This window comes from Rhinopithecus roxellana, chromosome 5 (assembly GCF_007565055.1).
Source record: "Rhinopithecus roxellana isolate Shanxi Qingling chromosome 5, ASM756505v1, whole genome shotgun sequence".
In the NCBI taxonomy this organism is placed as follows: domain Eukaryota; kingdom Metazoa; phylum Chordata; class Mammalia; order Primates; family Cercopithecidae; genus Rhinopithecus; species Rhinopithecus roxellana.
The window spans coordinates 76,331,958-76,354,606 of record NC_044553.1 but is presented as its reverse complement, the minus strand read 5'-3'; the positions used below and the strand labels follow the sequence as shown (position 1 = coordinate 76,354,606).

General features: G+C 42.8%; 1 protein-coding gene across 2 annotated transcripts in view; it reads right to left on the bottom strand.

Moving 5' to 3' along the window:
• The window catches only part of NPTN (neuroplastin), a 74,072-nt gene that overhangs the window by 19,136 nt on the left and 32,287 nt on the right, over window positions 1–22,649 (bottom strand). For both annotated transcript variants that reach the window (XM_010383271.2, XM_010383272.2), the window contains exons 2-3: window positions 12,441–12,612; window positions 8,012–8,106 (exon numbers count right to left, since the gene is read on the bottom strand). In XM_010383271.2, the coding sequence (XP_010381573.1) occupies window positions 8,012–8,106; window positions 12,441–12,612 (267 nt within the window). The remainder of the gene's footprint in view (window positions 1–8,011; window positions 8,107–12,440; window positions 12,613–22,649) is intronic.

Sequence of the window (22,649 nt, the reverse complement as noted above, 5' to 3'; positions counted from 1 at the left end):
AGACTCGGTCTCAAAAAAAAAAAAATACTTATTTAACATCCAAGTAAAAATATCAAGTCTGGAGCTCAGGGGAATGTTCTATGTTAGAGATATAAATTTCAGATATCAGCTTATATGTGGTACATTTTCCCATTTTCACTCTCCTTTGACCCAAAGAGGACACCCACTTTGGGTCAGTTATTGGCAATAGTACTATGAATTCAGTACTATCAGCTTTTGCTTTGGGGACTCATTTCCAAGACTGTACATTAGAACCATCTAGAATGCTAAAAGCTGAGTTGGCAGCTGCACTGCCTCTGAAAAGTCACTATTCTGAAAGGACCCAGACTTAAAGGCCCAGACTGGGAAAGGGGCTCAAACAGTCTTCACTCCTGCCTTGGTGTATGGGAGGAGGAGAACACCACTTCCCCTCTTTATTCGACACTCTGGGAAAGGGTGGCTGCCATACTGGGGGACACTCAACCAACCAATGGAGAGGCCGGCACACTGAGGAACTGAGGGCACTACAGAGCCATGTGAGTGAGTTGTACACATGGAGTGGATCCTCCAAGCTCTGTCAAGCTTTCAGATGACTGCAGCTCCAGCCAACAGCTTGACAGAAATCTCAGGAAAGGCCCCAAGCGGGAACACCCCACTAAGCTGCTCCCTAATTACTGACTCACAGAAACTGTGAGGTGATAAGTGCTTATCATTTTATGCCACTAAGTTTTGGGGTAATTTATTACACATATTTGTAAGAATAGATACAAATATACCAATTGATGAAGAAGACATTACCCCACTTTTTAAAATTGGAAAACTCAAGTTTGGAAAAGTAACTTAATGTTTAAATGGTAAAGCTAAAATCCAAGTTCAGGGTTGTCTGAATCCAGAGACCATGCTTTTTGTACTTTAACATACTGAGGGGAAATAAACTAGAACAGAGTCTACAAAAATAAAAATATACAACATGCGAGGAGGGAGACCATTAGGACAAATACTTAATGCATGCAGGGCTTAAAACCTAGATGATGGGTTGATGGGTGCAGCAAACCACCATGGCACATGTATACCTATGTAACAAACCTGCACGTTCTGCACATGTATCTCAGAACTTAAAGTAAAATTTAAAAAATATATATATATATTTATATGTATATTTTTATGTGTGTGTGTGTATCTCTACACACACACACACACACACACACACACACACACATGCATTACTGGTAACTGCAGAGCAAATAGCCCAAAAGTTATCTTTACTTGTAGATGTGCTAAAACACCTTAGACCCAAAGCATAACTGATATACCTGTCAGATTTTATTCTGTATTAGTACAGCGTAAAGAGCAGAGCTTCAGACCTGAAAACATGGAATTCTGGACTCGATCTCAACTTTATTACTCACCAACTGGGTAACCCAGGGCAGATCACGTCAAATCTCTGAGTTTTAGTATTGTAAAATGAGAGTAATACATGTTTCAGAGGTCTTGTGAGGATTAAATTACATCTCTGTACTAATCTAGAACATGGTTGGAATTTAGGGTCAAGCATTTAAACATCAATCAGGGAAAGGAAAGGCTAAGGTTTGGACTCTGTCATTAGTTCTAAGAAATCAAAGATACTGATTACTATGTGCTCTCCCCATTTGCTGATACCAACAGGACTTTTGTTTATAGCTCTAAAAATAAGGTTTAATCAGGTCAGATACTGATAAATTATCTGATTAATGGCCTATTTTAGTGCCTCACCTTCTATGGGCTTGCCATTTAATAAGGGACTGCTTAACCAGGTTTTGTTGGTCCAAAAGCAGGTCTGAGCGTCTAACTAAACCTTCATATCCTGAAGGAGACAGAGACAATACTCTGAGCTTCCCTTTACCCTCTTAGTGGGGCACAGACTAAGTGGTAAGAGCGAAGGGTAGGAGCTACAAAGTTAACAAAAAGACCCTTAGAAGAGATCTCTGATTCACTCAGGAATTCATTCATTCTCTGGCCTTGTTCATTACATATTCTAGTCACAATGGTTAATGGATATCCCTCCAGTATCCTAATAAATAGCAACACAGGGGTCCCAAAATAGTCTCAGTTACCCAACGGCACCTGACCCAATTTCATTATCTGGGCAGTCTGGGACTCCGGCTGAGCACAAATACATGTTCCTTAGTACCCTCTGCTACCCAACCTGGGGCACTAAGAGCAAAGGGTCAGCTTCTAGGCCAGGCTGGATGCTGGAGAAACTGTCAACTCAGGCCACGGAAGCATGTTTCAGATGACATTAAATGAAGTTAACAGAACAGACTTAAGAAAGCGATCAACATATAAGACCTCTTTACAGACACAGCTTATTTGGTGCTCAGTTTTTTTTTTGTTTGTTTTTTTTTTTTTTGAGACGGAGTTTCGCTCTGTCGCCCAGGCTGGAGCGCACTGGCACAATCTCGGCTCACGGCAACCTCTGTGAGCTGGAACTACAGGCGCCCGCCACCACGCCTGGCTAATTTTTGTATTTTGTAGTAGAGACAGGGTTTCACCATCTTGGTCAGGATGGTCTGGTCTTGAACTCCTGACCTCGTGATCTGCCGGTCTCAGCCTCCCAAAGTGCTGGGATTACAGGCGTGAGCCACTGCGCCCGGCCTTGGTGCTCACTTTTTAAAGCATGTTCATAACCTAGCAATTCATTTTCAAAGAAAATCTATCCTTAAAGGTGTTGTCAATGAGTAGGCTGTTTCCAAGTAAACACAGAGATTCTGCATTCACGATCTATTTGCTTCCTTCATACAACCTTATCAAATCCCAAAAACACCTATCTTTGTGGTGGACAAAATGAACACTTGGCTTAAGGCAATGGGAGAGTGAAGATTTACTGCTTGCCAAGAGCTATGCCCAAGAAGGAATATGAGACTGGTCAAGACAGAAGCAAGAAGGATGCAGGCTTTTGGCTCAACAAGCACTCTCCACCCACAGTAGATTCATCATTGGTTGTGAACACTACAGCAGTCTAGGACAGGTGCCTCCTTCTGCAGGTGAAACCACTGAGTAAGAGGTGTAGAAGTTTCCTCGAAGACAGTGATCCTCAACCCTGGCTGTACACCATAATCACCTGATGTGCCTTAATCTGATGCCCAAGCCACAGTTCATATGAATGAAATCAAAATTGAAGACCACTGTTCTATCACCTTTCCTGGCACCAGTACTGGAGGTCAGATACCCCCACCACAAGACAAGGAGATGAGTGGGTAGAGGTGTGGGAGTCATTCAGGTGACTTTTCCAAGCTGAGAAACTGACAAATTGAAATTTTCCAATAACACTAGGAAAATGGTCTTGGAAATCACTTCCTTCAATAACCAACCTCTCCCAGCCTACATCTTTCTCCTGTGCTGGATGCTTCCTGCCCTGAAACAATGGACTCCAAGTTCTTCAGTTTTGAGATTCGGACTGGCTTTCCTTGCTCCTCAAGCTTGCAGGCAGCCTACTGTGGGACCTTGTGACCGTGTAAGTTAATACTTAATAAACCCCCATATATATATCTCTCCTGTAAGTTCTGTCCCTCTAGGAAACCCTAATACACAACCTCTCCTCTCTGTCCACATAAGGGAACCCAGACCATCAGAGCCACACAGAACAAAGGAACCTTGAAGATGAGCTATCTCATTCTACTTCATCATGCACTTCAGGAAGCTTGAGACCCAGAGAAGGGAAGTGACTGGTCAGAGTCACACCGTGTTTAATGGCAGGACCACAATTAGAACACATTTCTCTTAACTCTTAGTCAAGGCCTTTTAAATGTTACATGCTCAACAGAGCACCATGGCTTGGTGTTAGGAGCACAGGATATAATGCTAGGGTGCCTGAGTGAGAACCCTGGCTCCACCAGTAAACTCTGTGACACTGGGCCAGTTATTCCCTCAAGCCTCAATTTTCTCACCTGGGAAGTGGAGATAATAATCACACTTATCCCATAGAGTTGTGGAGACTAAAGGAGGGAAAAGGAACAAATAATGCACCTAGCACAGTGCCTGACCCACAGTAAGCGTGCAATAATGTTAGCTATTCTTATTGTTATTAAGGAAAGTCAGGGTGGCACCCTGAAGAGAGGAAAACAAAGTGCAGGTATGGTTTTTGGGCTGAAGTTAATGTTCAAAATGCCCTAGCAGCTTTGTATTATTATGCCTTCAAAGACTTCTCAAGTCATGGCAATTCTGAGTCAGAAGCAGGTTGCTTTGACATCAGTTCTGACCTAAAGGATGTCACATCCTCCACGCATCCTCACTAGCTGCCTTTCTTGACTGTCAGTGAAGAAAGGATGGTGGAGATGCTGTGCATGCTGAAAGTGCCGTGCGAATGTGGTCTGTGTATCACTGTTCTTCACAATGATCTTCATCCCCACCACACTTGCCTTGGCCAGTCTGGATTAATACGTCATTTGTAACGTACCATGACAGAGTAGGAAATAGGAAGGCAGGGCAAGGCCACTTATAGAAATCCTAACCTTTATTCTTAATAGTCAAATATAGAGAAAGCTAAGGAGTAGGGAGGAGAAAAACAAGATCAATCCTGGCTCTCACGGCAACCAAATGACTGAAATGGATTTGAAATGTCCAATGAGGAGGGTGAGATGAACCTAGTAAGACAACAGGCTCAAGCCCCTTCTGGGCTGAGATGTGCTTCTCACAAGAGGCAGTGACATATCTGTTGCAGAGGACTGGGTGACCAACAAAATCCTTTTCCAAAAACAGCAATAAAATTCAAACTCCTTCTTTCCTGTACTACATCAAAATGGTTAAGGGATAAGGATAGTGCTTGGGAGTCATGAGAGCGGTTTTTTTCTTTTTACTTTGTAAATGATATCCGGATTTTCAATTTGCTTTTTTGTAAGCACTTTTTTTATTTTTAATTTTAGAAAAGGAAGGAAGGAGAAGAGGGAAAGAGTAAGGGGCAAAAGGTTGAAAAATTATAGGGATAGAAAATTTCAACATCTATTCATTCATGAATTCCCTGTAAGGTGTGCACTCTCTGGTATCACAGCCTCTGAAGAGTCACAAGCTGAGGATAGAGATGCCTCCTCAGTGTTAGCTGAGTGGACCCCCAGGGAGGCGGGGCTTTAGGGCCTCATCACTGCTGTCTTCCCTCTCCTAACCCGCCCAGGTCCATCTTCCTTCTCCACATCTGTGCAGATCACCTGCCGAATACCTGAGAAACGTAACCCTCGACAGTATCTTCCTGTTTATACTATGTCACATTGTGTCCTTTAAAAAAAAAAAGAGGAAGAGAATTTAAAAACCTGCTTCAGATACATGGCCTCCCCCACTACATGTAGATAACTCCTATCCTCCAAATTTTCTTGACGGAGATCTACAGGCTTTGGTTAAAAAACATGACCATCTTGGCTCTGTTCCCAGGCCACCATCCCTCTCTCTGGTTCCTGCAGCCTTCTTTTCTTTTGTAGACCACAGATAACTCAAGGTTTGGTAATCTGACAGATAATGCCCAGTCCCCGGCTAGGCTAAATCACTTCCCACAGTGCTGAGCCCAAACACCACCCCAGAAATGTTCTGAAAGACAGGAAAAGGCAGATAGGAAAGAAATGGCTGACAGCAGAATAGACGCTGAAGAAATATATAGCATGGTCTGAATTATATGCCCTGATGTGCTGATTCAACATGAGGATGAAGGATGTGGGAAAACATTTTCTCTAAGCCACACAGGAAGATACTCAGATTCCTTTCAGCCAAGAGGCCACTGATGTTCTCGGAACCTCTTTGCTCTCAAGTACAACCACCTCTTAACTCTCTATTACTCAGCAGATTTTTCAAATTGCTACAGCTATAAAAAGATAACTGTCTCTTATCACCACCCCAGAGACACTAAGGGAATAAAATGTGAGTTTCTATTAAAATGTTTTGGGAACTAACATACAGACATGTACTACTCTAAATGCAAGGCAGTTTTTCTACCCCAACCACAACTGGAAGTGAGCTCAGAATATGATCCTGGGCCTATGGCAAACCTTTAAAAACATATACTGAAAAAGTGAAGTGTTCACAGTCTTTACCAGACTCAACTATCCATAACTTGGAAGACAAGACATTAAACATTCAGCTCTTTTCTATCCAGGTGTTGGGGAGAGAAGACAGAATAGAATTCTTTACAAATTTTCTTGAGAGAGAAACACACAGTGTATCTATACAAGGTGGTCCAGAATATGGTTTAGGTTATTTATAAAACAGAATTCTCTCAAGGTCTACTTCTGTAAAACCAAGATACCACCACCTGCCTCACCTTCCTCATAGGGCTATTTGTACAGTGAGAATGCAACAGTGCACAGTAAGCACCTTGAATATAACACGTAAGTTGTAACTTGCTCTGATAATACTCCTGGCCTACAGCATCCTATTCTCTTACCCTGGCAACTGCTGCTTCCTACCTGCTGAAGAGAATATGAAGAAAGATGCCTCTAGGGCCACTAAACCCCACTTTCTTAAGCAGCCAAACAGATGGAAAAACCATTTCGGTTTTCCCTCTTGAAAGTGCTATTTAAAAATCATTAACTCAAAGTCACTAACAATTACAGTTAGTTAGGACTAATTATCTCAGGTTTGGGGAGCACAATGAACTAGACACCCCACTCTTTCCCTCCCTCATCCACCCTGCCTCTTTGCACTTGGACTTTGTGCCAAAGGCTCAGCCAGGAATGCAGCAGGGCCTCAAGTCTCACAGAGAAGTCTCCCTGCACAATTCAGCTCACCTAGGCTGGGGAACGCCCTCACTGGCTTAGAGAAAATGTTTCCCACATCCTTCATCCTCATGTTGAATACATGTGGCATTCTTCTAAAATGGGTAGAAACCAAGATTTCTCCAAGAAAAGCCACTGAAAAACTGAAATGCCAAGTTATCTGGCCCACTGTGACCTGTAACTGTAACTCCTTTAGGCATTCAGAACCAAACTGGCAGACGGAGGAGGCAGTGGCCATCCCTACATTAACTCACAAGTGAGGGCTGTGTCACCAAGATATTACTTTCATTTAATAACACCATATAATGGAAACCTTGAATATGTCTAAGCCTTTCTTGAATCTGCATTCTTAATCTCACAAATATTTTAGGAAGACCTGAATACCTATTATATGGGCCCTTTCCTTCTCCTAAATTTGTCCTTCTAGCTTCCAGGGATAACTCTATGGATTTAAAGAACAAGTCGGTGTCCTTACTAAGCAAAATGAGAAAGACTGAAAATAGAAAACCTGACCTCAAACAGTAGCCCTGCCTCCTCATGATCATTTTGTGAGAGTAGAAAAAACACTGGATTGGGGGTCAAGACCTGTGTTCTAGACTAGCTCTGCCACAAACTCACTGTGTGACAGAGAGCTAGAAGTTTCACTTTTCTGGGTCTCAGATGCTTCTCTGAAATAACATAGGAAAGGTGAAATTTATGATGTTGGGTAGCTCCAACTTTTATAGTTCTGTTTGCCCTTCTTGGAACTTTCTACTACTGCCTCATCTTTCAAAGGTTTCTATTACAATTCTAATGAATTATCTACAAACAGCTGATGTCCACTCTGCACACTGTACCCAATGTACCTTCCCCCTCAATCCTGCTGGCCCACAGAAGACCTATGTAATCATACTTGTAAGGCACTGACCTAAGAGCTTTACAAAGCCTTGGGCCATAGGAGCTGCCAACATTGAAACATTTTTGACATATAAAAACAGCAATTTTATGTAGTTCAATCTATTAACTTATTTAATCCTCCTAACAAACCCATGATGTAAGTACTGCTGATATCCTCATTTTAAAAATGAGGAAAAGGAAGCAAAGAGAAGTTAGTAAACCACCAAGGCCACACAGCTAGTAGATTTTGGGGTCGGAATTTAAACCCAGGCAGCCAGGCTCCTGAGCCTGTGGCCTAACCATAACATTAAATTGTGTCTTGACATGGAAAGAAGAGGAGCTTGAAGACTGGGACTCCAGACCAAGGTACTGTCTTGGAAGGAGAGTGAGAGGCTCACACCACAGCCTCTGCTGGGTTGTACCTTTCACTTCAATGGTGGCGTTTGCTTTAGGAGCGCTGACAAAGTGATATACGCAGTGGTATTCGCCTGAATCCTCAGCTCTCGGCTTATTGATCCTGCAGAGATGAGAAGAAAAACCAAGTGAGGAAACTGGGAACGGTCAAAATATACAACAGAAGGAGAATCAAAGGGGCAATCCGGGATCCTGCTCTCCAAACCCTCAATGCAACTCACCTCCTTCTAACTAAAAGCAAAAATCCCTCTCTATGCATCCTAAAACATTAATGTCTTGCTCTTTACAGGGTGCCAAGAATACAAAGATGGAATGGCAACATGGTCCCTAACCTTAGGATGCTCTGGTCTATTGGGAGAAACAAAATGCAAAAGAAGTAATCAAAATAGAAGGATGTCCAAAGTACTATAGCTTATATTCAGATATACAGTATAAAACCATCACAGCTGAGTGTGGTGGCTCACCCCTGTAATCCCAGCACTTTAGGAGGCTGAGACGGGTGATCAGGAGTTCAAGATTAGCCTGGCCAAGATGCTGAAACCCCGTCTCTACTAAGAATAAAAAAATTAGCTGGGTGTGGTGGCACACGCCTGTAATCCCAGCTACTTGGGAGGCTGAGGCAGGAGAATCACTTGAACCCGGGCAGCAGAGGTTGCAGTGAGCCGAGATCACACCAATGCACTACAGCCTGGGCGACAGAGCAAGACTCTATCTCAGAAAAACGAAAGCAAATAACAAAAATCACTAAAAACCTCTTGTTCACCTGGTGGTTCCAGTTAGATAAACAAGAAGAGAAACAAACAAACAAAAGCACAAGTTTTCTGAGCTTCTCCAAAGACCTTGTTTTGGTAGTTCTGTTCTTCCTACCTTGTCCTTTAGTAGCATGCCTTTCCACAAGTCTACTCGCTAACAGGACCCAAGCATAAAGAAAAAGAAAAAAATCTGCCATCAGAGCATCAGCCATAGACATGCAGCAAAAAGTCTTATGATAAACCCCAGGGCCCTACATGATCTGGCCCCTGTCTATATCCCTAGCTCCACCCCATGCCACTGTCTAGCTCTTCTGGTCTCTCTTCAGTTTTTCAAGCACCAAGCTTGTTCCCATCTCAAAACCTCCACACAAGATGTTCCTTTACAGAGAATGCTCTTCTTGTCCCTTAGTCTACCTAACTCCTTTTCCATCAGGTCTTGGCTTACATGTCAGTTTATTCCAGCCCCAATCTAAATGTCATCCCTTTCCACAACATTCTCTCTCATACTACTCTGTACTTCTTCACAGTACTTATCATGTGTGTGATTATGTATTTATGTGATTACTTGATTAATGTCCAGCTTCCCAAGAGACCAAGTTCTATGTGGATAGACACTGTTTATTCGGCATACTACCCCATACCGAGCACCTCGCCTGGTGCCTGGAATACAACAGGGGAATGAATAAATGAATGAATTACTGAGTGAACACAGAGTGAATATCTGTGCACAGATTCAGATCAAGTTAAGCAGAGTGACAGGAAGGACTGTAAGAAGAGTGTATGGGTCAGGCGCTGGGGCTCACACCCGTAATCCCAGCACTTGGGGAGGCTGAGGTGGGTGGACTGCTTGAGCCCAGGAGTTTGAGATCAGCCTGGTAAACATGACGAAACCCTGTCTCTACAAGAAATTAAAAAACTAGCTGGGCATAGTGGTGCACGTATAGTCCTAGCTACTCGGGAGGCTAAGAGGCGGGAGGATCACTTGAACTTGGGAGGTCAAGGCGGCAGTGAGCCATGATCATGCCACTGTACTCCAGTCTGGGTGACAGAGTAAGACCCTGTTTCAAAAAAAAGAAAAAAAGAAAAAGTAGTATATATGGCCAGAACAGCACTTCATCTCAATCACACACACAGGGTGATCCCAAACAAGCTTTCTTGCCCCTGAGGGCCAACTACACATCAACTCAGTACACTCTGGCCTACAAGCACATACACCAAACATGTGCAGAAAGGTCAGTGAGTAATTACAGAAAAAAGAAAAACAGCAGCCTCCAGATCAGAGGATAAATGTTTATATAGGGCTGAGCTCTGGCTCTTTTGCTTAGGGGTTAAAATATGATACTTGTGATGGTCAAATCTCTACTGCACTATTTAATGTCTAAGAAAAACTCCTAAACTCAACCACTCACTGGCCTAATGCATTTATCCATCTTATATTGCTCATTCCAAAAAGGAAACACAGATTAAGAGACTATGGACAAGGAGAGACATAGCCTATCCCCAGGACTGTCTCAAGATATCCACATAGCAGCACAATATTCTGCGAGAAGCAGTCAAGGTGTCTTCTCAATGTGACACGATGCCTCTTCTTAAATCTGTATGCTCCCAATTGGAAAACAGACAAGTCAGCTGCTCTTATCAAACAAGCGTTCCAGAGTTTGAGGAAGGAGCAGCAGCTCTTTCTTCAGCGCTTAAACTAAAGTTCTTTGGGTCTAAGCCCTGAAGAAAAAGCTGCTGCTCCTTCCTCAAACTCAGCCCTGAACTTAAGACTGAAGTTCTTAGACTTCTAAGTTCTTTGAGAAATACTTGGGAAGAGAACTCCTACACTTGAGTACATGCCTATAGGCTCAAAATCTCCCCACACCATTCTCTTGGACTAGCTATTAGCAAGAAATTAAAGCAAAGGGATAACATCCCCTACAGGCTGGGCAGAAGCAGGGTTCTGAAATCGGCTCTTCAGGCTGACTTATTAAGTAGCCCAAGGAACCCATCAGTTGTTACTCCACAAAATGTAGAATCCCTGAAAAACTAGAGATACACAACACCCTTGGAGAGCTTCAAATAAGTTGAGAGGAAAAAAAAGAGAGAAGAAGCATTTTATAAAGTCAGGCTGAAACTTCATGAAGTTAAAGCTTAACACTTTGCAGGCAATAGTACAAGACCCAAGAGAAACATGATTGGATGTCTGCTATCTTAAAGGAGGTATTATAAAAAACAAGTCTGAGGCTGGACACAGTGGCTCACGCCTGTAAATCCAGCACTTTGGGAGGCCAAGGTGAGAAGACTGCTTACACTCAGGAGTTCAAGACCAGCCTGGGCAACACGGTGAACCCCAGTCTCTACAAAAAATACAAAAAAAAATTACCCGGGTGTGGTGGTGTGCACCTGTGGTCCCAGCTACTGGGGAGGATGGCTTGAGCCCGGGAGGCAGAGGTTGCAGTGAGCTGAGACCGCACTACTGCACTCCAGGCTGGGAGGCAGAGCCAGACCCTGTCTCAATAAAATAACAACAAAAAATCAAGTCTGTAAAACTAATGGACAGAACAAGAAAAAAATGCTTTTCATTCCACCTAACAATTTTATTTGATTAATCCTTTCCAAACTATGAGGAAAATCGCTGAGGCTAAATTTCTAATTTTTTTTATCAGAAGAAACTACAGTGGAGATAGGTTAACTACCTTGCCACTAAACGAATGGCATAGCAGATAAAATAAAAGCAATTCTAGAAAAATTTCTAGAAAATCAGAAGACCTGGAACCTAGCCTTGGTTCTAGAACTTACTAAATACAGTATTTGGCCTTAAAGCAGCCAAGAGTCACTCTTTCCTTGCTTGGGAAAAAAGGAGGAGCCACAGATTCATTTGGATCAACGAAATAAGGGGTGTGAAAAGGTCTCAATGCTGCAATATCCTGCAGAATGCCCTTGCCATCACGGGTACACGGGCTTTCCTGGTCTCACTTCAGTGCTCTCTTTCTTTGCACTGCATTAACCTTCTAAGCAGGATTAGCTGATTCTTTTCCAGACAGTTTTCAACCAGGAACAAACTATTCTGAAACATGGGGTGCCATGTGTTCTAGATATTCCAAAAAGCACCAAATATTTGGGTGCTGGCTAACTCTAGCCAGCAAATACCCTTCTTTCTTCAAAGGATATTTCCAGGCTACCATCCTCACTCCAGATCATTCAAGAGCCCTGCATCCGCTGGTCCTTATCAGGTTACAGTGATGTTACACACTCCTAAAAGGGAATTCACTAGGAAATCTACCCAGTGGAAAGATGGCTTAGGGAGATGTCTTGCTCTACAGTCACAAAGCAGACTTCAATCTGTTTCTTCAAACCTAACTTCGATCTGTACTGGATTGGGCAAAGAGACTACATTCTAAGTGTGACTCTCCTATTGACTAGTATTGTTACCCTGAACAAATCACTACTTCATGGCCTCAGTTTCTCTATGATTATAGTGAGGGGATAATCTATGGTTCTCAAATCTGGCTGCTCATTAGAATCCTTTGGGAATCTTTTCTAGACCACTGGGCCTTACCTGAGATATACTGGAATGGACTCTCCAAGGGAGAGCCAAATATATCTCATGTCCCTCCTGCATGGCACAACTATAGATTACGAATGTCAAGTAAGCTCAGCCACACTCCCTCCCACCTTCCCAGGAGCTGCCCACCCTTCTCACCTGTACTCCATGTTGCTGGCATTCTTACGAGTGGCACTCAGTTCCACCCCATTCTTTGTCCAGTAGCTGTATGTAAGGGTGTGAGAGCTGGAGGTGAGGTTACACTGCAGGGTGACAGGGAGAACAGGGCTGTCTCGAATAATGACCTCTTCACTGGTGACAATCCTTGGCTCTGTAATAAGAGTGCACAATGATAGGGGGCAATAGCCTTCTATCCTCTGTAGCCCTGGCCTGAGAACTGGACGGGGTAGGAGGGGGAAACTTGAAAAAGAGGGAGGGCAGACAGGACCACATGAGGAATTTCACTTTACCACTTTGGAGGAAGTCAAGAAAGGAAAAACAATGATTATAAGCAAATGACCACTAGCGCAGACAACAGCCTGAAGACCAGTTGGCCTAGATGTGAAAGAATGGGAGTATTACGGGTGCTTGTACTGGTAACAATCCACTTATGCTTTTGAATACCACCTTTTTAAAAGAACCACCAAACAATTCGGATTCAATTAGAAAACCAGGCTCCACCTTGTCGTTCTGAAGACAAAGGCCATATCATTTATATACCTATTATAATATACTCCCTATTGTGTCACTGGGCCTTGGAACAGTAATAATTAGATAATACAAGTATAACTTTCCCCACATTTAAATGTTAAACCTATGGCAAACCAGCCATGGCCATTATTTATGCAGAAAAAAGACACTGGATTCTAAAAGCATACTTCCTATTGGAAGTCACTTGCATTTTCCAAATTTCGTGGAGGCAAAATTCTTGAAAAAGCATCATCAGTTCTTCCTCTCCAGCCACACTTATTCCCAAAACAAGTTTTTTTTTGTTTTTGTTTTCCAGAATTGCACTTTAAAACACATTCCATTCTGAGAAAATATAACTAGAGTGCAATATTGTGTTGGTATTATGGGCTCCTAGAATTTTAGAAAGGCCCTTAAGAGTTCATTGAATCCCACTCTTAAATTTTAAGAGCTGGAAAAGTGAAACGATTTGTGCAAGGCCATAAGTATTACTAATGGCAAAGCTGGGCCGAGAAGACGTATCTGACTGAATTCTCTATCCCTGCCCCCCAGCCCCAAGACCACCCCCGCCACCTTTTGTCCTAGGGCATACTTCACCTCTGGTTCTATTCTGTGCTTAGATAACCAGGGATCACTAGCTTATCTACAAAAATAACCTACTTGAGTCAAATATTATAATACATTGAACAGAAATGCTTAAAATCACTCTATATTATTCCTGAAAGTTTCATCTTTAAAGCACTTTGAAATCCATCACTGTATTAAAGTCAAGACATTTCTAGGTTTGTTGTCTTTTGTTAATGTGCTTTGTCTTCATTATTTCCCCAGGCTTAGTTTTCTCTACTTTTGATCAAACATCTCCAGGTTAAGTCTACACTAACCATCTTTTCCCAACCACAATAAGAGGTATTTGCTATTTGTTTTCCAATTCTCTCTCAGAAACCCTTGACTGACTTCCCATTTCCCTGTGTCTAGCCACTTCCTGTCTACAGCTCTGCAGCAGCTCCCCTCACCATTTTATACAGTATTGTGCTGAGCCTTAACTTGAGGAAAGAACTCTCTCCCTCCATGTGAACTAAGCTGCTTGCTATTCAGGGAGGGGGAAAGCATGGGAAAGTCGTGGGATACCTGGAAAATGTAATGTCTTAAGGACCTCCTAACTGATGTAACATTTCTGATTTGTAGAGTTAATGTCTTTGAAGAAACTTGTAATAAAGCAAAACCTTAAGTTTGCTCAATTAACAAATTAGTTCTATTTTCCAACTTTGGCAAAAGGATAACGGTTATCTTCCATTCAGCACTGGTCCTTATCAGTAACATCAAACAGGGTCTCTATGTACAGATAATGGAGGCATAGCAGCCACTAAGACAGAAGCAGATGCATGTAAACACGTTAGCGCAGTGGTGTCCCATGGTTTCCAAGACACACTGGACAGAAGCCAAATCCCTGGGCCTTAAGAAGTCGAGCAGAAACGGCTGCAAACCCTGCAATGGAAGGCGCGCACACACACCATCAGCAGAAAGCATCACAATTCCAAGAAAAATCAAAACCAAGCAAAAACAAAAGAGAAAAAGATAGAACCAGTACTCCACAGAAGAGAAATTAAAAAAATATAAAGGCAACATTAAAACCCAAACACACTTTTAGGTTTTTACTGAATTTTTATTATCCAATTTCATTTTCTGTCCCACTTGGGACTCTCCTTCTGGCTATTCCTCTCAAATTGCACTGAGAAAGGGTAAACTCTGAGAATGAGGCCAAGAGCTTCCAGATGTTTAAATACAAGGAGGCCAAAGTAAATGCTACTCTTACCTGTGGCGATGCAAATGACCACTGCAGCTCAGGGAGATTAAGAAGCTGATGAAAGCAACCTGGTAGACTTTCTGTCAAGAATTCTTGGAAGGCAAAGGAAAGCACTTTTTCCCTTAAGTGTTAAAGATCCAGGAGAGAGTCAGCTGGGAGCAAGTGGATAATTTAAATAGGTTTAAATATGATTCTGCACCATAGGAGGGTTGTGGGGTAGGGTAACCTGCCTCCTGTGATTGCTGTATATGAAAAACAGTGCTACACCAAGTTCCTTGGCCATGGTGCCTCATCTGCATTCTGCACCAGGATGAAGATGGGGCTTTTATTTTTGTGGCCAAGCGCTGCCCAGTCAAAGTCCAAGAGAGATGAACATTTAGGAGAAGCTCAAATGTGTTTACCTGCCACTGATGTCTATTTAAAAGCAGTGGATAGGAGACCCTTACCCTATATGGCCAGAGAGATACCTAAAAACTGGGCACACTTCTCTTCCTGCCTTACATACTCAATGAGCTCTGGGGAAAGTACTACCAGGAGGTCATTCTTAGATAGAACACTTGACCTCCCCATAGAGGCAATGTCTTTTGGGATGCTGAGATCATAAAACAATCCAATTAGAGTTGGATCCAGGGTGTTTGAAAAAAAAAAAAAAAGCAGCAGCAGCAGCAGCAGCAGCACCAACCTCCTGGCCCTCCAAAACAGCTAACTAGGGTTAACTGACTGATGGGGAAGTCTGAAGAGAGTCTAGCCAAGATTTGGTTCAACCACATGCAGACAACTCTAAGTGAACTGGGGTAATCCTACGTATTCTCGGGATTGGCAGGTCAGTATCCCAAAGCCACATCTTTTTCTAGCTCCTTGGCATGGCCATTCTAGCTATGAGTCAGGCTCTTGGAAGTACAAGTGCAAATGCCCAGCCCAGTCCATATCTATAAACTTCCACAGACCTTTGTGGCCATGTAGGTAATTCTGCTTTTATAAGGAAAGGAGCAAGGGGGGCAGGAGAAGGAGGCGTGCAGGGGGAAATATTGTTAAAAAAAAAAAAAAAAAAAAAATCACTGGGTTAATGTTCCCCATTTTCACATAGACACAGTTTTCTTTTCCTCTTTCCAGAAGCAGGTTCTCTGATTCAACAGTGCCAACTGCAGCAGCCTCTCCTACCACTGCCCTACAAAGGACTCTTTTTTTACCCATAGGGATCTTCAAGTGGCTACAAAGAACAGACACTAATTTGCTGTTTTCCATATAAGTATATAGACTCAAGGCCCATGTCTTACGACTTTATGTATTATCGAATTCCTCATCAAAGCAAGATTTTACTAGTCTTACTTTCTCTAGATCAATCAGCTCTTTAAGCTAGAACTGGCTATAGATCTCTCATTGTGTCCTCAAAGAAAAGGTGAAAACCCCAGAGGATCTTTCCAAAAGTGAATGTCCCCTCAATTATAACCAGGTTTGATGTGGGGCCAGAACTCTTCTTGGCCAGGAACATTGGTTCTGTGGTGGCTTCTCCCTCCCTCTGCTTCCCAACATAAGGTAGCAAGTCACTTTTGAGAAAGAGAGAGAAGTGGCCACAAAAGTCCCAGTGTCATACGTCTCACACATACCTGCTACAAGGGGAAGATTCTGAGCCAGCTGGTCAGCTCACCCCATCACCTCGAGAAACCAGGTTGGAAGTTAGTTTCCTCTTTTTTCAAGACACAAAGAAAGGGCCAGTGAGTGGTCCCCACACTATGTCTGGAGTTCCCATCCTCTGGGATAAAGCACACTGTGCCAATAGCTACTCATCAGAGTCAAACCATGAACAGGAATCAACTGCAACTCTGACTTCCAGACAGTGTGATAGGTTAAAAAATAATAATTTGCAGCTTAGTGTGACCTGACTCCTAATAGCAAAACATATGAAGGAAGTCCCAGGCGGCTGCTTTTAAAGAGGAGACTAATTAGCAGGCCCAGTGAGGAGTACACTGCTGCAGTAGAAGGCTGTTATCAGAGAAGCAATGCCACGGTTTTAGAAAAGAAAAGGAGCTGGAACTATGAAAATATCCAAGCTTACATGCCACCCAACAACCAAAACACACCACCACACTGTACCCATGGCAACATTCCCATCACAAGATGACACCAAGTCACAGTAAGGGAAGAGGCTGGGCAGACACAAACTTAAAACCATAGAGGTGAAGGCAGCTACTTAGAGAGCTTCAAACAGAAGAACAGAAGAAATAAAAAGTAGTTAGACTGGGGAAAGAAACAAAAATAGAAAGGCACCAGAGAAGAAATCAGCAAAAGTATAGCAGGAAACCTACTACAAAATCAAAGGGGAGGGAAAGAAACCATTTCAACACTACCCTCCTTGGACCGCCTGGTTTTGTGAGTTTTAATTTTTTTTAAGCTTCCCAGTTCTCCCCCCGCAACTCTCCCCAACACAGATGATTTTGGACAGTCACGGATTTCCTCAAGTTCTTTGTTCCTGAGAAGAAAGACACAGAGAAGGGTTGGGGAATAAGGGAGGCAGAAAGGACGGCAAAGAAAAGAAGAAAAAAAGTTGCCACAGATGTTTTCATACACTACAACCAGAAGGGTCATGGGTTTGAAAAAAAAACGAAGACAAGGGGTGGGGTGAGTGATCATACTGGGGAAGAGGGAAAGGATGCAGAAGGGAAGGGTCATTGGGCCACCTCTAATGACTACAGTACTACTACTGTAGGGTGCTGGACTCACTCTGAAGGACGCTTATGGTGGCCTGGGCTCGAATCCATGTTATGGAGGGGTTTTGCCTCAAGTCATTCCTCTTGGGGTCGTTGCTGGCCCTGCACTCGTAAGTCCCAGAGTCCTCCAAGGTGAGCCGGGTTATTCTCAGCACACTCACGCCGTTTGACCCGTAGGCGGTGTTTACGGTGACACGGCGCTTCCGAGCACCGTCCCACAGCTGTCTGAAAGACTCTGCCCGGTTGACTTCTGCGTACCACCACTGGATCTCTGGCGTGGGGCTCCCGACCACGTCACAGTACAGCTCAAAGGCGTCCCCCGTGAGCTTAGTTTCTGACATGGGCGACTTGACAAACCCAGCTAGAGGGAGGGGGAGCAGGAATGCAGTGACAGGCCAATCAGAAAAAAAAAAGAATCAACAGGTGTTAATAGTAATTTAAAGAAAAGAAAAGAAAAAAGCAAATGAGTTGCAAAGAACAAAAAAGGATTCATTTTTAAACTATAAAGAGACAGTACAGCAATTCATACAAGCTTTTAGAAGAAGAACCACACCCTGGGAAGCTTATGAAGCAAAGGCAGGCTAATTACAAGCTGGGGCAGCCCAGGTGCTGGCCAGGCAGAAGCAAGCCCACTGGAAAGCATTTTAGCAATGGGGCCAGCTGGTAGGAATGAGAAAGCCTCAGGTCTTGGGAAGAGCCTCTTTCCTTAAAACACAAACCATTTATTACCTTTTCAAACTCAGGCAAGTGATGAAAGATAACCAGAAGAGGCAGTAGTTTTATATGCCAAATCAGGATCTCTCTTTTGGATAGGTAAACACTTTATTAGAAATGCAGTGTCTTTTGCAAGCCTCAACAAGAAGTATTAACTGACCTACTGGTGCCTTCCCTTGGGATTCAGAGTCCAAATTTCAACTGAAAGAGTAGCAAATTTATCTCTCACATAGGATTCTATCCTGGGTTCAGATTAGACTTTCTCCACCTTCTAGTCTTCCCTGGGCCAATGGCAAACAAACAACCCAGTTGTCTATATTAGGCAGCCTCTTCCTGAATGCAGACCCTCAGTCTCAGGAGAACAAGACAGTCTATACTTCACACCACAGTGAGATATATTAATACTTTCTGGGTCAGCTCAGAAGTGGGACCAACATTCCCAGCAACCCAACTATTGCCAGCAAATGGAGGGACTGTGCCCTCCGTAACCCCAGAGATCCATTAACTAGAAAAATCTGAAAAGCTATGGTATTTGACAGGCTCTATACAGTTGAATTGCCTGGCTTCTAGAAGCCAGCTCAAAAGAACGAGAAATGTACACTGATGAATTAAACCAAACACTAGGGTAAAGGCCAGGCCTCAACCAATACTCTCAGGAACTGCCCAGGAACTAAAGTTGATGCCTACCTCCAATTGCCCATAATTTGCTTAGGGTTACACTTCCGTAAGACAAGGTGGAAATGGCAGAAAGAGTTAAAAAAAATTCAGGCTTAATTTAAAAACTTGGAGTTAGGTCCACAGGAAACAAAATTCAGAGTGCGAGCATACTCTCTCTTACCCTTCCACTCCACCTAGGGTTCATTCAGCATTTCTGTTGATTCAGACAGTATCCTAAGGTATAAGGAAAGACACTAAAAGAGGACATTCTGATTGGCTTGGAAACTTCCCCTGGGAGGCCTGCTGCATAAGCCAAGCCAGCCCCTCTGCAGTGAGCAGGGAGTGAGGTCAGGATCTGCCAACATCAGATTAAGAACATTCCAGAGGAAAGGATGAAATAAATGGAACTGTTTTCCTACAGTCCAGAAGCCAAGGATGTAACAGGCTAGCTAAAAATGGAGGTTACTAAATGGAAAAATTCCTGTTTACATCCGTAGCAGTATTTGCCTTTGGTGATAACCCCACACCATGGACTAAGAACATTAATGGAGGTACTATACTTACTCAAGTAGAGGCCAAGACCTCCAAATTCATACTAGTCTTTCACTTCCTGACATTTTCAGAATCTGGGGAGCACAGGAATGCAGTGATTAACAGGCTTAGACTAAACGTTCTGCCTTTAATGCCATTTTAAACTACCTCTTCAGATTCAGCATGCATTCCTTGTAAGGAAATATCTACCAGAGGCCCTAAGAAGCCCAACAGATGTCATTCTCAGATGCAGGAGAAGCTTTAGAATTACAGAAAGGAGCCCCCAAGCCCCTGCATGAAGAGCTGAGCTCATTGTCAAATACAGTGGTATACAAGGAGCCATGTCTCAGTCTCACAAACTACCACCTGCCCATCTGTCAAAGTCAATGCCAGCTAATATAAACAAAGAAGTAAAGGAGGGCCGGGTGCAATGGCTCACGCTGTAATCCCAGCACTTTGGGAGGCTGACGTGGGAGGATCACAAGGTCAGGAGTTCAAGACCAGCCTGGCCACCATGGTGAAACCCCATCTCTACTAAAAATACAAAAATTAGCCAGGCGTGATGGTGCTCACCTGTAGTCCCAGGTACTCGGGAGGCTGAGACAGAAGAATCTTTTGAACCCAGAAGGCAGAGGTTGCAGTGAGCCGAGATTGTGCCACTGCACTCTGACCTGGGTGACAAAGCGAGACTCAGTCTCAAAAAAAAAAAAAAAGAAAAGAAAAGAAAAGAAAAAGAAGAAGGAAGGAAGGAAGGAGGGCAGGCAGGAAGGAAGGAAGGAGAGAGAAAGGAAGGAAGAAAGAGGAAGCTGGTTTTATTTATTTTACTACTGGTTCAATCACCAGAGAAAACTGATTATCAGTAAATCCCTGAAATGCAGTAAAACTATTATTCTGTTTTAATCATATTCTTAACCATAAGTGGTAATCACAAATGGTCTTACCATGTTATCTGTGAACTTGGGGAGTTACAGCCTCTCAAATGCTGTTAATTATGTACTTGATTATGCCCTAGAACTATTAGTGGATTTCTTTTGTACTTTTTCCCTTCTTCTGTATTGTACTTCAAAGCAGGCCTAGACTTCAGCCTGTTTGTCAGTCTGTTGACAATGCTAATGTAAAAGGGATGCCTGAAAGTATCCTTTCACCAAGAATCCATCCAATTCCACTGTAACCCCAAGTCCTAATACCACACAATTCATAGGTAGCTGAGAAACAGTCTGACTATGATTCCCACTGCACACAACCGGGCAAGGCACTTGGCCTGATCATGCCACCCTGGGCAAGACTTCCTGCTAAGAGGAAGGAATGCTGATCTAAGTCAGTTCAATTTTCTACCTGTATCAAGGAAATGGGACCAACACAAAAATGTTCTTTGCATTAGTAAATTCTATGATGTATATTTAAATGAACTTTTAAAACACAAAATAAAAAATCCTTTAAAATGCCAACAATGGACATTTTTCTGTGCTCTTTGAAGGCCATTATTGTTATTATTGTTATTAGACATTTACAGTAACAGGCGACATTTTCTAAGTATGCGTTATACGATTAAGCAATGTGTTAAGCACTTTTTTCATTATCTCATTTACTCCTCACAATGGCCTTATATGATAAGTGCCCTTATAATCTACTTAAAGATGTGGAAACTAACGTCCAAAAAAGTTAAATATTTTGCCCACAGTAACATGCTAATAACAAGAGTCTGACCTGGAATCCAAAGTGAAAGCATGGTCTCTTAACATCACAACTGCGGTCAATGTATCTCACTGGCCTGAAAAGGTTTACTTAAAGATATGCTTTATCACCACTTAGTTTAATAAATAAATAAATAAATAAATATTCCTGACCACAAAAAGCCAGGAACCTTTGACCGATTGTGCAACATACTATGATCACTAACTCCATAAAATTATAATCTTATTAGAGAATGGAGATAGAGAAGCACTGGGTCAAAGAGTTCCTAAAGCAACTGGAGGAGGGTGAACAGTGTGAAAAGATAAGACGATTCTGAGGCAAGACTGCCTCTAGTCCTGATGATTCCAATGCCCTGCTCTGGAGAAGGCTGGCTTCAGAGAAGGAAGGAATTTACAAGACATTGGAAACATTTCTCTGGTGCTGTAGTTAGGAGCTAAATTAATAAAGAGCAGCACCTGAAATTTCTATAGAGCTTCACAGTTTGCAAAGTGCTTCCACATACATCACATCTCATTTCATTCACACAGTTCTACAAGGTTCATACATAGGGCAGGTGCAGATACAGGTTCATGACTTGCCCAAGATCACTTAGGCAGCTAATCCTGAGTGGGGCTGGGAGTAGAATGCAGGTCTTCAGCTTAGTCTAGGGTTCTTTCCAATAAACTGTGCTGCCTCTAACCAAACTAAGGAATTCCTTGATAGCTGAACACTCATGAAAACAGATCTATGTCCCCTCCAAACAGCATGGAAAAGAAAGAAAAGAAAAAGAGAAAAGGAAAGAACCCTCTTTACAAAGTACTGTGAAATCACAATTAGCAAGGGAAAGTTATTAGCAACCATCCACCTCATTATCCATCCAAAATTAGCTTCAATCCAGGAAAAGAACCAGCTCTCAGCAGCAGCAACAGGAGGTTCAGAGCCTGACTCACTGCCCTGCCTTTCATTACTAAGGGCTTTCAAACAAATATGTACCTTCAACAAGAAAACACACACTGCCTAAAGTTGGGAGGCCAATAGAAGCATCTGTTTGCTCTCTAAGTCAAGGGTCATCCAATATTTTGGAAAAACCCTAAATTTTAGAAAACAAGCTTCCACCCCACCCTCTTCCCCACCCACTATCTTAAGTGACTGGGCTCAGATCTGCAAGAGTTTTGGAAAGTATTAACATCAGTGCATTCAGAGCAACAGTAGGATAAAGAGGGAAACTGAACAGTGGTTACTGGCTTTGAGGGAGGAAGAGACTAGAAGCTGATGTTGGAGGGGGTAGCAGGCAGAGCATTAAAAATGGAGGCAGCAAACCTAGGAGAAGCATAATGCAAAATTGCGTAACTAGGGATGGGGGATGGGAGGCAAAGATGACAGCTGGGACTAGCAGCCGGAGAAAAGGAGGAGCTTGCTGGCAGGAAAAACTGGATGTGTAGATATGTAGCAGAGGGTGAGAAGAAAAAGGGAACACAGAAGAGCAAGTTGAGCCCAATCCCAGGAAAACTGCTTTCATATATGCCCTAAGGAAGTAAAAAAAGCTAGCCTAGCCCTATATAGGAGAGACTATCATAATTTTTTACATTTACC